The 13,557-nt window shown below is 40.6% G+C and overlaps 1 protein-coding gene across 10 annotated transcripts in view; it reads left to right on the top strand.

Annotated features, from left to right (window-relative positions):
* OTUD4 (OTU deubiquitinase 4) overlaps positions 1-12,499 on the top strand; it is a 28,602-nt gene extending 16,103 nt beyond the window's left edge. For 2 of the 10 annotated variants that reach the window (XM_072928682.1, XM_072928683.1), the window contains exons 13-22: positions 1,019-1,143; positions 1,259-1,439; positions 2,000-2,153; positions 2,981-3,101; positions 4,811-4,866; positions 5,413-5,571; positions 6,079-6,217; positions 7,223-7,492; positions 8,167-8,207; positions 9,864-12,499. In XM_072928682.1, the coding sequence (XP_072784783.1) occupies positions 1,019-1,143; positions 1,259-1,439; positions 2,000-2,153; positions 2,981-3,101; positions 4,811-4,866; positions 5,413-5,571; positions 6,079-6,217; positions 7,223-7,492; positions 8,167-8,207; positions 9,864-11,093 (2,476 nt within the window). In that variant the 3' untranslated portion in view covers positions 11,094-12,499. Of the gene's footprint in view, positions 1-1,018; positions 1,144-1,258; positions 1,440-1,999; positions 2,154-2,980; positions 3,102-4,810; positions 4,867-5,412; positions 5,572-6,078; positions 6,218-7,222; positions 7,493-8,166; positions 8,208-9,863 lie in introns of those variants that run through there. The other 8 variants (XM_072928687.1, XM_072928685.1, XM_072928688.1 and 5 more) reach the window with 8 other exon arrangements.
* Positions 12,500-13,557: the final 1,058 nt, after the last annotated feature.

The raw sequence follows: 13,557 nt of genomic DNA, 5'->3' as shown, positions 1-13,557 counted from the left end.
TGGTGGTTGAGTAGCTCTGCCTGATTTCATACAGAGTGCCAAGCTGCTGTTTAGATCAGCATCATGTTTGCCCTACCTGGGACAAAAAAATGTTTGAAGTTGTTGTTGTGGGTTGTGAATTTGGTGGTTTTGGTTGTGTGGGGTGGGATTTTTTGTTTGTTGGGGTGTTTTGGTGGGGAGTGGGCAGGGAGAGAGCAGTCTGAGACTGCTCTGCTGTAAATCCTGTGACTTCTGGGTCAAAAAAACCCACACTGATTGCAGTTTGGGAAGAGGAAACACTTTCAGTCAAGGTAAATGAGAAAGATGCCCATTTATCTTATTTGATCACCATTAAAAAGAATTATGAGATCTGAGGAGTGTCTTGCAGTTTGAATCCTTTTTAAATTGGAATTTAACCTGTTTGAATAATGTAAATATATAACAAATATATTATACTAGTTATGTATTTATATTTTTCTATTAATATAGAATATATTACATTATTATAGTTATACATTATAATATTATATTACTATAGAATAAATATATAAATAAACTTTCAAATAACATAAACATTTGCTTGGATCATCCTCTAGCATCCTCAATTAAAAAGGCAGTAATTGTTCTGGGATATATACCATCAATGTAACATCTTTCAATTTTGGCACCTATTGCAGCTTTGGTAATAAATTTATCTAAGTATTGCTTTTATCTGAGTATATTGCTTTTTGGGATCATTCTCTTTTTCTGTCAGCCCTGAAGGCATTCAAAAATGCCCCAATAGGCACTTCAAAAATGGCTGATCATTCTTTACTGGATAAGTTTATGTCAACTTGCTAGTTTTATGTAAAAAGGAATAAAAAAGGGTTTGCTGTTCTACACATTGCTTGAGTGAAATAATAAAGGCAAAGGACTTTGAAAACAACGTTCTCAAAAATTTAAAGATCTGTCAATATTAGTGAACATGCGGTATTAATTTATGTAAACCCCAGTCTGGTCTTTTAAGATATTATTCCCTCCATAATTCCTTGTTTTGTAGGCATGCTGTCTCACTGAAGAGCCTTAAACCTCTTCCACAGACCTCTCCTATGGAGGGCTGGAACACTGTGCCAGGGAAGAAGATAAAAAAGTTTTACCCAACATGGGGGCAGAATGCTCAGCCTGGTAGGACTGTACCTGTCTTTGTGTGGCAGAATCTTCTTTGTCAGATGTTTTGTCCCAGAGAGCTTAAAAAAATTATTAAAACAAAAGTCTTACCTTTTCCACGTTGTTATCACAGATGCAGAGTGCAGAGGGCCAAAGAATCAGAGCAAGTCAATCAAACCCCAGTCAGCACTACCTCCTCGACTTCAGCATACTGTGGGAACCAGGCAGCAACAGTTCTTGGGTTCTGGGCCCCAACCTCATCAGACCTCAAATGAGCAAAAAACTCCGGGCAGGAATCCTTCCCAGTCTGCAAGGTAAATCTGCAAACAGCATCTTCCCTGGCTTGAACTCTTCACTGAGTTTCTGGAAGCCCACGTACCTGCTTCAGATGCTTCCAGCATACCCTTTTGAAATACATTGCCATTGAATTCTTAGGAAGTGTCCCAAGTCCTTAAGAATACACACAAGCACGGGAAAAAGAATTTTCCTTTTTCTTGCATGGCAGAAACTGCCTACAAAGCCACATTTTTCCTTGGAAAGTGGATGTTAGCGTGGATTATGTTGTAGTTGTTTTTGGTTGGGGTTGAAATAATGTTGCAAGTGCTTTTTGGGCATGGCTAAGATCTTTCCTCGGCTTCTGCTGAACCTGTCATAGGGGACTGCTTTGTGTTCTGACTTAACACTTGTAAGGAGTATTAGAAGACTGTTTTACCTGCACTTGTTGGTAGTGACTTTTTGATTCCTTCGGCTGCTGCAGCAGAATTTCTATTTCCATGCTTGTGTCTTCTTCCTTTCTCCTAACCCACGAGTTTGTCTTGGGTTTGATCCAGAATTTCTTAGTCTGAGTGATCCTGCTTCCTTTTCCCCTGCGCAGGAAAGCGGAGCGCGAGCGCAGCGAGGAGCTGAGCCATGGCAACTACTTTGGGCTGTCTCCGGAGGAGCGCAGGGAGAAGCAGGCCATAGAGGAGTCTCGTTCCCTTTATGAGATCCAGCAGCGGGATGAACAAGCTTTTCCTGCTCTTTGCAATGTATGCTGCATTCCTTGTAATTAACAGTGCACTTTCCATACTTGTCTGTGAACCCTTCCTCAGCCATTGGTTTGCTGTCCTTGAATCACACTGCAATTCAAAAATTAAGGATATTCATTTTGCACTTGCTTTGTAATTAGAAGTAAGGTATCTACAATGCTTTATATGTTAAAGATAAGAAAATAAACATAGTAGTTTATCCTGGGAATAATTGAACATCCACCACACAGTGCTTTAGGTGTGTAAATATGGGAGACACATGAGCATCTGTATTTGTAGGATTTTGGAGAGATCATTCTATTGATGCAATTTTAATAAAAGTGGTTGGGAATCTCAGTACATCCAGGGAGGCGAGCAGATCCTGTGGGTAAAGAGCTACTCTCCAAATAAGTTTGTTCTAGAGATGTGTGGGGCTTTTTGGGTTTAAATCCTAGGTCAAACAGAAAGAAGAACAAGGCTGGGAAGAATGACTAGGTGAAAGACTGAAGCCTAAGGGACAGAGGTTGCTCTCTCCTGAGCAGTAACAGTTTGCTGTGTTTGCTCACCTACAGGAGGAGGATGTGATTTATTGTCTGAGTGAAACAGATTTTGTCACATCAGCTAGTGACATGAATGCTCTTAAAGGGCACTTGGCGAAATGTAGCAATGAATGAGAAAGTGTGGATGAATGCAGGATACTGAGCCAGACTCCCCCCGTTCCCTTTTCTGCCTATCACAGACATAAATATTATTTGTCATGAAGGCATTATAGTATCATAGCAGATGATGGTAAATGTCACTGGACTGATTACATAAAGTGATATTTCTGCTTTTCTCAACTTCTTCAGAACCAGTTAGTCTGTCAGGCTGCTACACAGACTGTGGATAATGCAAACCAGAAAAAGTTCTCAAATACTGAAAGAAGAAATAGCAAGTGGACAGCAGAGGTGGAAGAGCAGAAGGAGAAAGGTAAAACTAAATGGGTTTAGATAATGGCTGTTTTTTTGTTTTTTTTTTTTTAATTTGCTTCGTTTTATTACCAGTCTCAGAATTTATTCAGGATGGGGCATCTGTTTAGGCAATGAGGGGGAAGTTATCCTAAGTAGCAGTGCCAAATTAAACTGGGATGGAGGTAGCAAGGGTGTGGTTTGTGAAGAAAGTACATTTCCCTGCTTTGTGAATGTGGCTGAGAAAGTAGACTACTGGCTGGAATTTTTGTAGTAAATGGGAAGAGGAAAAAGAAAAACTAAAAGACTTATCAGAGCTACCCTAAATTAGATCCTTATGAAATTCTAGAATGTGTGGCAGAAAGTGCCAGTGGGAGGAGCCTTATGCCCTTTATGCCATTTATGAAGCAGGTAAAAGTATTTACTGTGGCATGGTTAAGAATTAGCATTATATAAGAATATTATATATATATATATATAAAGGAATTAGTACAGGAAGGGGAGAAGAAGAGTACAGAAGGATTGGAAAAACAAACCTGTTTTCAGTAGAAAGCTCTGTCACATGGTCAAAATTTTGTTTGGGTTTTCTCTCTCCCCCCAGTTGGTTACAACACTTCAGCTTCTCTTCATGGACTTAAAGCTTCTCCTCCTCTGTGAGGAAGTGGAAAGTGGCAGTAATAGAAGAAAGCTGTAGGTGCCAGGAGGAGGAAGTTAGTAAATCTCTAATTGCAAAGGAATTTTTTAAGGAACGTTCACATTTTTTAAGGAATCTTCACATGGAGAAAGCTGGAGAGGAAGTAAAGACTCCACTGTCATGATGAATTTGACTGAAGCTCATGGCATGTCCAGCTTTCTCTGCTTTTTGTGACACTCTGGATTGCATTGCCTCTTGTGAAACTAGGTTAACAATCCTATGGGAATCAAGTATACTTCCTTCTGAGTGTTTAGGGATTCCTATTGCTGCTTGGTGATTTGGCAGTAATTCTCAAAATCAATACTGTTTCCATTTATACTGCTGTCTAGTTGTGACAGAGTATGTAACAAGCTTTTAAAGAGTCTATATCTACTATTGATAATCTGGGAATTAATTTGATTGAAAAGCGGTGGTAGCCAGGTCTGAACATAAGCCAGAATGTGAAGAGCTTATTCAGATCTTATTATGTCCCGACTGTTTTTTAACACTGCTTCCCCACTGAAGTGTGTGCTGGTGCTTCAGGAATGAAACTTTGTGCAGCAGTCTGAAAACTTTTTTAGATCTTTTAATCCCCTGCAACATTCTAAACTGTTTTTACTCAGTCAAAAGTAGACAAGACTTTGAGCTTCTTTTATCTTAACACATGAATATGAAAATGCCAATCACAGCACTTTCCCTCTAAGCAAAGTACAAACTTCTGTTTCATTAGGAGCAATATATTTAAAGGATAGCTGTGTTTCATTCCTGCTTTTCGCAAGCATTACTGAAATGGTTTCCAAACATCAGTAAAGAACTCCTGTAAAGCTTGGAGAACCCAGGTTGAAGTAGCTGCTCTGTTACTGCCCGAACAACTGTTTGTTTTAGGATGCTTTGATCTTTGGTAAAAATAGAAATTTAAGTTTTCTGAAATAATATATACTAAGGTATAGGTTCGGTTTTGAAAGTTTAATTTTGGAAAGACAAACTAACTGGCTTAAGTTGTGATAGCCATAAGTGGTGTAATGGTTCATTTACTAGGTTATGTCTTGGTGTTGCAGAGTCAAATTCCAGGCAGATCCACTTAAGTCAGAAGCTTGAGCCAAATTCATCTGAGGTAATCTTAAAGAAAAGACCAAATTTTTTTTAATGTTATTGCTTCTCTGATACGTGATTAGCAGAGCAGTAGCTGCCTTTAGAGCCGTGATTGCTGCTGCTGCTTTACAGCTTTTAGTGAAATTCTCCTAAGGCTGGAGACTTTGTATTTCTGTCAGCTTTCCTCAGCTCTGTAAACTATACTTAGTCTTTCTCTGCAATCAGAGTCCTCAAACCTGGGCTATTGAGAGCACTTATAAATCTGGATTTGTAATTGCTTAGTGCAGTCTGTACTTTCAGTATAATGGGACCACAGAAGATTTGATGTTTGCTAATAGCTATTGTGCTAACAGACCATGAGTTCTGAAGTTCAGTGAAGATTTATGGCCTCTTGTTGGCTTTTAACCTTTGCTGTGCTTTCAATGAGCAAAATGTCATACTAGTATAATATGTGATGGATGCTTAGCCCACTTTGTATGGAGTGTGGTTTACTGTTTGTGAATAACTCTTTGTAAAGTTAATCTTAATATTAGACTAGCTGTGTATGTTGTTTCTAACTTTGCTTTAGAAGAATAGTCAAGATGAGAGTTATCCAAAAGCTTCATCTCCTTTGGAACAAGTAAAAACAGATTCTCCGATTGTTGCTGAGCAAGTAAGAAATGTTTGTTTGATTTCAAAGTTTTCCAGTCAGGAGACTTCAGACAAAGGGGAGCTTCATCACAGCCACGTATGTATTACAATACTGGCTTTTAATTACACAGTCATTTCTATGGTGATAATGCTAAAATTTCATATTTACAATTAGGAATATGTTATGTCCAGCATAAAGGACAGCCCTTGATAGAAAAGTAAAAGTATATCTATTCTTTTCTGAGAGAAGGGTTATTTCATATCTTTCTGTCAAGGTAACTGTGCTTTTTCCTTTAAATTCTATAGCTTTTCCTTTTCAGGTTTCTCTGAGATTATTGGAAATTGCTTGTGAGGGTGGCTTTTCTTTTGGGTGGGAGATACTTAAATGTAAAACTTGAGGAGGTGGTTCCAGCACTAGTGGCTCTGTGGTACAGGCATGGCTGGACAGAGCTCAGAGCAGAGTTTTTCACACAGTGATGCAGCTCAGGTCTCTTTGGGTGTGTTCCTAGCTACTACTTCCCTCTGGGAATGGTGGTAGTCCAGATAAGGCTGAGTCATCAGCGTCACCAGCCATGATGGGATTCAGATTTGTTTGTTTTTACAGAACCTGACTGAGTGCTTGCCGAGCGTAACTCCGACACCCTCTCCAGTCTTCTCTGAGGTGCATTTACCTCCAGCAGTGCCTTCTGTACCAGCCATTGTGCCAGCTTGGCCAAGTGAGCCAGCAACATACGGACCAGCAGGTTTGCAGAGATACTAACATAAATCACAAATTACTAACCCCGGAAAATACTTCAACTCTTGTCACTAAGTTGAAGATACCCCCAGGAGACACTGTCTCATATAATTTCACATTCTAAAGGCAGGAATTCCATTCATAGGAATGTAGTTTCTCACTGCTGAAAGCTAGTGAGAGTTCTAACAGATCTTTGATTGCCTGTATGTACAGTTTGCTTGATTCCCGTCTTGAAGTTATAAGAGGGTTGTGTACTTAATTGGCAGTTTTCCCTCTTGAGTGGGATAGCATTGAGTTTTGAGGATCTGCTTAAGGTAGACTATATTGTCAGCACATTGACACCTGGTGTTTGTGCTCTCTGTCCCATGTAATAATAGGCTCCTTGGTTGACTCCTGAGGACTTGGGGCTTGTATGTCTGAAACTAATGAGAGCCATTTGGATCTGAGCTGCAAAGCCAGTGTAATGGGTTTTGGTGTGCTGTGCATATCTTGTGGTCTGTGAAGTTGGATTAGAATCAATAGTGCTCATTAGATCAGGTGGTGAATTTTCTCTCACACTACTGTTTCTGTACAAGAACCAGCTTTCAGATCAGCCTGCTTTGTTCGCATGTGACAGTCACAATTTTGTCTCACTTGACTGTGTCTGTGACAGAAGCTGTGCAGCCCAGTTGATCTAAGCTCAGATTCAGAGTTGACTCTAAATGACTAGTCAGAATGAAACTTCAGGAATTCACATGAAAGTTTCATTTCCCCCATTTTTTCCTCCTTCCTATTTCCTTCTGGCATTCATAATTTTAAAAAGAAACAAGGGATCAGTCTAGCTATTTCTGGAAATCTTAGCTTACTTGTTTCATTCTTTCTGAAAGCTGTTCTCTGCAATTTGAATCTGCTGCATCAAATCTTTCTGATGTCTTTTGGTTTGTGATTATGTATATACAGATAGGCATTGATACCCGTTCCATATATATATATTTATATATATATGTATCTATGTTGGGTTTTTTCCCTCTAGGTATTCCAACCCAAATACCTGCTTCTTCACTGATGCCAGGACCAGCAACAGGACCTGACTCTATTGTATCACAGGCTCAGGTAACATCTGCTTCAGGTGCTGGAGTTCCTGTGTGGCTACAAGCAGTTAACCAGCCTTTAATGCCTTTGCCTCAGACTCTGAATCCCTACCAGGATCCGCTTTACCCTGGATTCCCTTTTAATGAAAAGGGAGAAAGAGCCGTTGCACCTCCTTACTCCCTGTGTAGTACTGGGGAAGACTTACCTAAAGGTGAGAAGTCTGAATTTGACACCCTTTTTTCTGATAGGTCTTCTTTTCTTAAAATGTAGATAAACACAACTTTTTTTGGTCCTGTTGTCATTCTTTGCCCAAAGATCCAATAGTTGTCATTCCATGATTTAAGATGTGGGAGGGAATATTGATTAGAGTTGTAACTCTTTAGTTTGCATTGCCAACATTTTGACTGGAATCTGGTAGGATCATTCTGTAGTTCTTGGCTTGCCCCATCATAACTTGAGGTTTTGTGTATGTTAAGAATTATCTTTGGAGAACTGCTCCTGTCAGAGTAATAGGTTTGCTCATGTCCCTTAAAAGCTTGGAAGCTGTTGAGCATTTCCTTACTGATCTGGGAACATACAGGTTTTGGCATATTATGAATACAAGGTATGTCCATAAAGAACATCTCATGGCTGACTGCACAGTGGTGTTTGTTTAGTGAACTGTTTCTTTAAAAACTAGAAGTTAACAGGCTGTTAAAACTGAAATTTAAACTGCTGTTGTGTTCTAGATATCTTACTGTGGCAAAAAAACCCAACTAATCAATTGAAGACATGCAAGTAGGAACTTAATACTGGTGTTCTCTACTGAAATGGAATTTCATGCAGTTTTTGTATTAGATGAAATATTTTAGGTCCTTATAAATATTTTTGTTCTTTTATTTTTAGATAAGAATATTCTTAGATTTTTCTTCAATCTTGGTGTGAAGGTAACTCTTCAAGCTTCCTTATGTTTTCATTTTTGTTACAAAAATTGCTTGTAAATAATTGTTGGTACTTGGAGTGCAGAAGTTTTGTTGCTGCAGGTGTATGTTTCAAGTCCATCTTTTTGAAATACTTCATTTTGTGTTCTGTTACTGGGATTCCAGCAGTTGTCCACAGTGCAGTTCAAATCAGCAGAAATCAAATTCATGTCAGTAGCATAGTGAGGCCTTTTGGCTTCCACCTGTGGCTGTACAGCCAGCAAATTGTGCTTTACAAAGTCACAGATAAATTGTGAATGTGAAGATACTTATTTTGGATGACGTGCATAGGGAATGAGAGAACTGCCCTCAGACTTCAAACCTGGCTGTGTACTGGCAAAGCCACTGCAGTACAGATCCCAAAATCTTTCCCTGGGGACACTCCCTTAAGTACCCTGCATGTCTGTTCTTTCTGCTTATGTTAATGATAATAGTATTCTATTATTTCAGTAATTATAGTAGTGTTTATGTGTACATGTGGTGCAAATCTGTGTGTGTCGTTGGGGGAAGAGGCTTAGCCAAATCCCAGCATCTTCCATTGCTTGGCAAGGCAAAGTTGTTTGCTTTCGTTCTCTCTTCTGCACAGAATATGTTTCTTTTTAATCTCCTTACTTCTTTTGTCAGGCAGATGACTTGGGGCAAGGTGCTGAGAGCTCTTGGGCTTATTTAATGGGACTTTGGCCATAGCAACGATATTCTTTTGTGTCTGGGCATAGAAAGAGGGGAATATTCAGCAGAGTTTCCAATGTAAATTGGATACCTCTGCCTAATATAAGTCTCTGTGCATAATAGGAAATCTGGAAGTCATTAATATTAGCAAGTGTCACCACATTGCATTTAAACAGTATGAGTTTCCTTAGCAGTAAGGAGAGTCCCAAGCATGTCAGCTGCTGTGGATTATTTAGGATCTAGCCTGTCATTTGGTGCTTCAGCACCATCTGCCGGTCCTAGCCCACATTCTAGTGGCTGTGCTGCTCCACTGGTGTCACAGGGTACAGCAGGCCCAGGGGTACAGCCTGTGCATTGCTGCTCTGCTCCAGACTTGCCCTGCCCACACCCTTCCACTGAGAGGGAAAGCGCTCCAGCAGAGGAGCTCTGCATAGGCTTTTCAGGATGGTTTGCTCCAGGAACTGTTCTACAGAGTCCAGTTCATTACCATGGAGGTAGAGAAAAGGGTAGGGATCACCACCTGAGGTGGACAACTTAATGTTGTGGCCTTTGCAAAGGGACGTCTAGTAGAAGAAATTGCCAATTGGTAAGTGTGATTCTGGAAAACAAGTTTGAGATGTTTCTCTTCAAACACATAGCTAGAACTTACTAAGTTCTAATGACTTACTAAGTCAAGCTTTATGTCTTTAACCATCTAGAAATCATTACTAAGTTTTCTTACTGATCGTAACTGTTGCCCATTGCAACTGCATTTGGAAAAGAAGCAAAAAATAAGAACACCATCCTAGAGTCATAGGATTTAGAATTGAGGGCAGTCACGTAAAGAAATTTCACTTTTATCTCCTATAATTAAGTGTTTTGAAATGGTAAATAACTGGTGTGCTTTTATGTCTCTCTGAACATTCCAAAGACCAAATAACTGATACAATTTTTTTTTTCCCTGCTGTCTTGCAGGCATACAGTTGTCCCATGTGGGCACCCCATTCTTACCTGTACCCCCTGCACCAGGCCTATTTAGCTGCTTGTAGAATGTACCCAAACGTGTCCCTTCCTGTGTATCCACACAACCCCTGGTTCCAGGAGGCTGCTCCCGCTCAGAATGAAAATGAGACTGCACGACCAAACAGGCACTTTGCTGTCCAGACCGAGGCCAGGTCCAATGGTCAGATTCCACCGGTTGACAGATCTCCATCACTGCCTCTGATCATACCTTCAGCTCAGGTGACAGAAAGTCAAGGACAGGTTTGTGTCGAACCAGAGAATCCAGCGCAAGCTCTTCATGCGAACTACGAGGAGTCCCTGAGAGGGAAAAATATCTTCCCTCAGCCGCCCTTTGGACACAATCACTTTCTAGGAGCTGTTCCAATAGCACCTCCTTTCTTTCCTCACTTCTGGTATGGGTACCCAGTTCAGGGTTTCATTGAGAATTCAGTAGCGAGACCTAATCTTGTCTTGTCTCCTGAGGACAAAGAGGCAGCAGCAGCTGGCACCTCTGCCAGCATGTATGTGGGCAAAGAATGCAGCCCTCCAGTTCCTGCAGTGAACTGTGCAGAGCAGCTCCAGAAGACCAACAGTGGCAGCGGCCCCAGTACCGTCCCATTCCCAGTGGCTGCTGCAGGGAACCCAAAAGACACTTCAGCCAGGGCCTCTCAGCTGGAGCAAACCTGTCCTTCAGCCACTCCTAAGCAGAAAGCAGCCGGGCAGCAGCATCGCCCTCCACAGACACAGGGCCCAGAGAGGCCGACGGCAGGGCCTGGCACGCAGCCACTGCTGGCAGAACCTCCCAAAAATGAACTGAAACCCGGCACTCCCAGCCGGAAGGAGAGGCCTGCTAAAGGGAGAGAGTCCAAGGGCGCTGGGAACATGCAGATGGAAAGCAGGGCCCAGAGAACGAGGGAGGAGAGCTCTGAAGATGACACTGAGGTTTCCGACATGCTGAGGAGTGGCAGATCCAAGCAGTTCTATAACCAGACTTACGGAGGAGGCAGAAGGCCCAGACCTGACAGGGGTTATTCCAGCAGGGGAGGATACCAGTTCCAAAGAAATGAGGAGGCCTGGAAAGGACCACCCAGCAGAAGCAGAGATGACAGCTACCATTATCAGAGAAACTTTAGAGGGCAGCCATATAGGAACGACAGGAGAAGGGCAACACTGGGAGATAATCAGAGGGGGCAGCAAGCATAAAATGAGCGGATAATTGGAAAATTTAAGTAAAAAGTAATTTGAAGTAGCAGTTAAAAATCTTAATTTCTTTTTAGTGAAGTTCAATGATATGTTTAATTTTGGCTAATTTTTGGCAAAAAAAGACTAGGAGGATGTCAAGTCATACCATAGGGTTTTTGGGGGGATTCTAGAGTTTGGCTTAGCAGTTTTTCTTCAATGTCAAATTACAAAAAAAATAGGTTTAGTGTTTGATTATTTTTTTTTTTCCCCACAAAGGTTTGCGTTTGTGATAGAAGATGGGTATGTGCGTTTACTAGAGTGACAAATGACAGCATTTGATGTGATCTAGAGTCTAAAATTGACGGTAACATTGCACCAAATATAAATGTATATTTTATCATACAATGCCTTAGTTCTGAACTAAGCTAAAGGAATTCTCAGCCTACTGCACTGTTGTCTCTGATATGCTTCCAACCCAAAGGCCTTTCATCTCAAAAAATAAAAAATAATCTGTCAAACTTGAATGTTTCTCTTGGGTGTTACACGTATGGCAGCCAGCTAACCCTGTGTCTTAGGTATGTTGTATATAGTTCTTTTCATAATCATAGGGTATATTTTTGAATTTTAAAAAGCATTTATTTGTTGAAATCAAAATCAAGACAAGCAGTCAAGAATACCTGTGTATGAACTGATAAGAACGGCTGTTTCCACCATGAATTCTTCTTAATGCTGGTGTGACTAGAATGGTGCCTATGCCAACTGAATAATTACAAAGACAATAAAAATGTAGATGCTATGCATTTCCAAAATAATTCTGCATCTGTTATAATAGCAGAAGTTTTTTTATTGCCACTTTAACACTAATGCACTGACAAATCCTAGATATTTTGTGAGGAGATGCATAAAGTACATGTTACATTTTTTTAAGTTTGTACGATTGAGCTACTGTTCAGTATTCTTTTGTTGTTGCACTGTTGATGTTTTGCATGTACAACTCGTTGCTGGACTACTTTTAAAAGCAAGAATGGAGAGTCTCAGTGTGCTCTGCTCTTCCCTACAATTCAGAAGAAAGTGGCTTCTGCCTTATATTTTTACACTGTGTCAGAGTTCTGATGCTGTTTCTTCTGAGCCCAGTTACGATCTCTGCAGTGTTCCTGTTGCCTTTGCAGTCTGGATGTTCAGCTGTCCAGGCTTGGAGAGTGCAGTGTGCACAGTATTCACTCAGCTCTGTTGCTCTGTAAAATTCAACTGTTGTGTATATTTTTATATCTCTGTATACAGTAGTGTAGGTGATGGTACCCATTCATGTGTCTGAGATTGTACACCCTTGGTGCAGAAACCAGAGTGATAGTTACATGATAAAGAGTTTGTTTTCAGATGCATGCTATGTATAAAACCCTAATTAAAATAAATGTTTTGTCTTTTCACTTGCTTTCTAAATTTTATGTATGTATTTAAACCTGTTTCAATGGCATGAAATGAAATGTTCTTACACACCCAGTTGTAGTGAACAGCAGAATGACGAACAGCATATGGTAGGCAGCAAACAAAAAGAAGCTATAAACTGCATTTGGAGTTTTTGTTTGTAGGGGTCATACTGGAGGCTTTTTGGTTTTTCTTTTTTAAATTAAATACTTTTTCATTCAGGATTTCAAAAGAGGCAATCATCATTTTTTCAGGTTGAGAAAATGCAGCAAGCACTGGGATTTAACTCTTTTTACCTTTGTGATTCTTTGTTTATTTCAACTCCTTTCAAAATCATGAAGAGGGCTGCTTGGTGAGTTTACTGGTGAATTTTAAACTCTAGCTCTGCCCCAGATTTGTGCAGCAGTCACTGAACCAATCACTGTCATAGAGCAGGTAGTTCATCACAAGCTTTGTTCCAGGAATGAAGCCAGTGACACTTCCTACAGAAATCTGTTGGGAAACACTGGGGAAGAGAGGCATGGCAGAACTGGGCTGGGGGGGGGGGGGGGGAATGTGCTTTTACAATCTGTGTTTAAAAAACAACTTCTTTCAGCTGGGCCTGCACTGCCTTGCTACTCTAGGACAGTGAAGGACTGGAAGGTGTAGGTGTGTTTTCTGTGATACTGATCAAGTAAGTCTAGTTTCCTCTCTTGCTGAAGGAGTAGTAGTAGACTGATTGGCCCAACTCTGGCTTATGGCAAGATGTTTTAGACTAATTGCAAGATCCTCCTGTTAATATATGTAACATTCAGCATATAAACAGCTGTGACACACAGCTGAACCACATCTTTACCTTATCCTTCTTACAACTGATCCAGAGAAGACTGCACAACTCCAGTCCAAAGGCAGTTAAGCTGTGCAGAGGAGAACAAGTTTAGTCAGCCTTTGGAAGTTTTTGTCTGACCAGTGCAGTTGTGTAGGGATGTACTCAATACCTGCACTTCCTTAGAGAGTCCCAGTCGCTCTGCTGGTGTAGTACAGGTGCATTGCTGTTACAAGACAGAGGGAGGCAGCGTGT

This window comes from Taeniopygia guttata, chromosome 4 (assembly GCF_048771995.1).
Source record: "Taeniopygia guttata chromosome 4, bTaeGut7.mat, whole genome shotgun sequence".
Lineage (NCBI taxonomy): Eukaryota > Metazoa > Chordata > Aves > Passeriformes > Estrildidae > Taeniopygia > Taeniopygia guttata.
The sequence above is the reverse complement of the archived record's forward strand: the minus strand, read 5'-3'. Positions and strand labels throughout refer to the sequence as shown.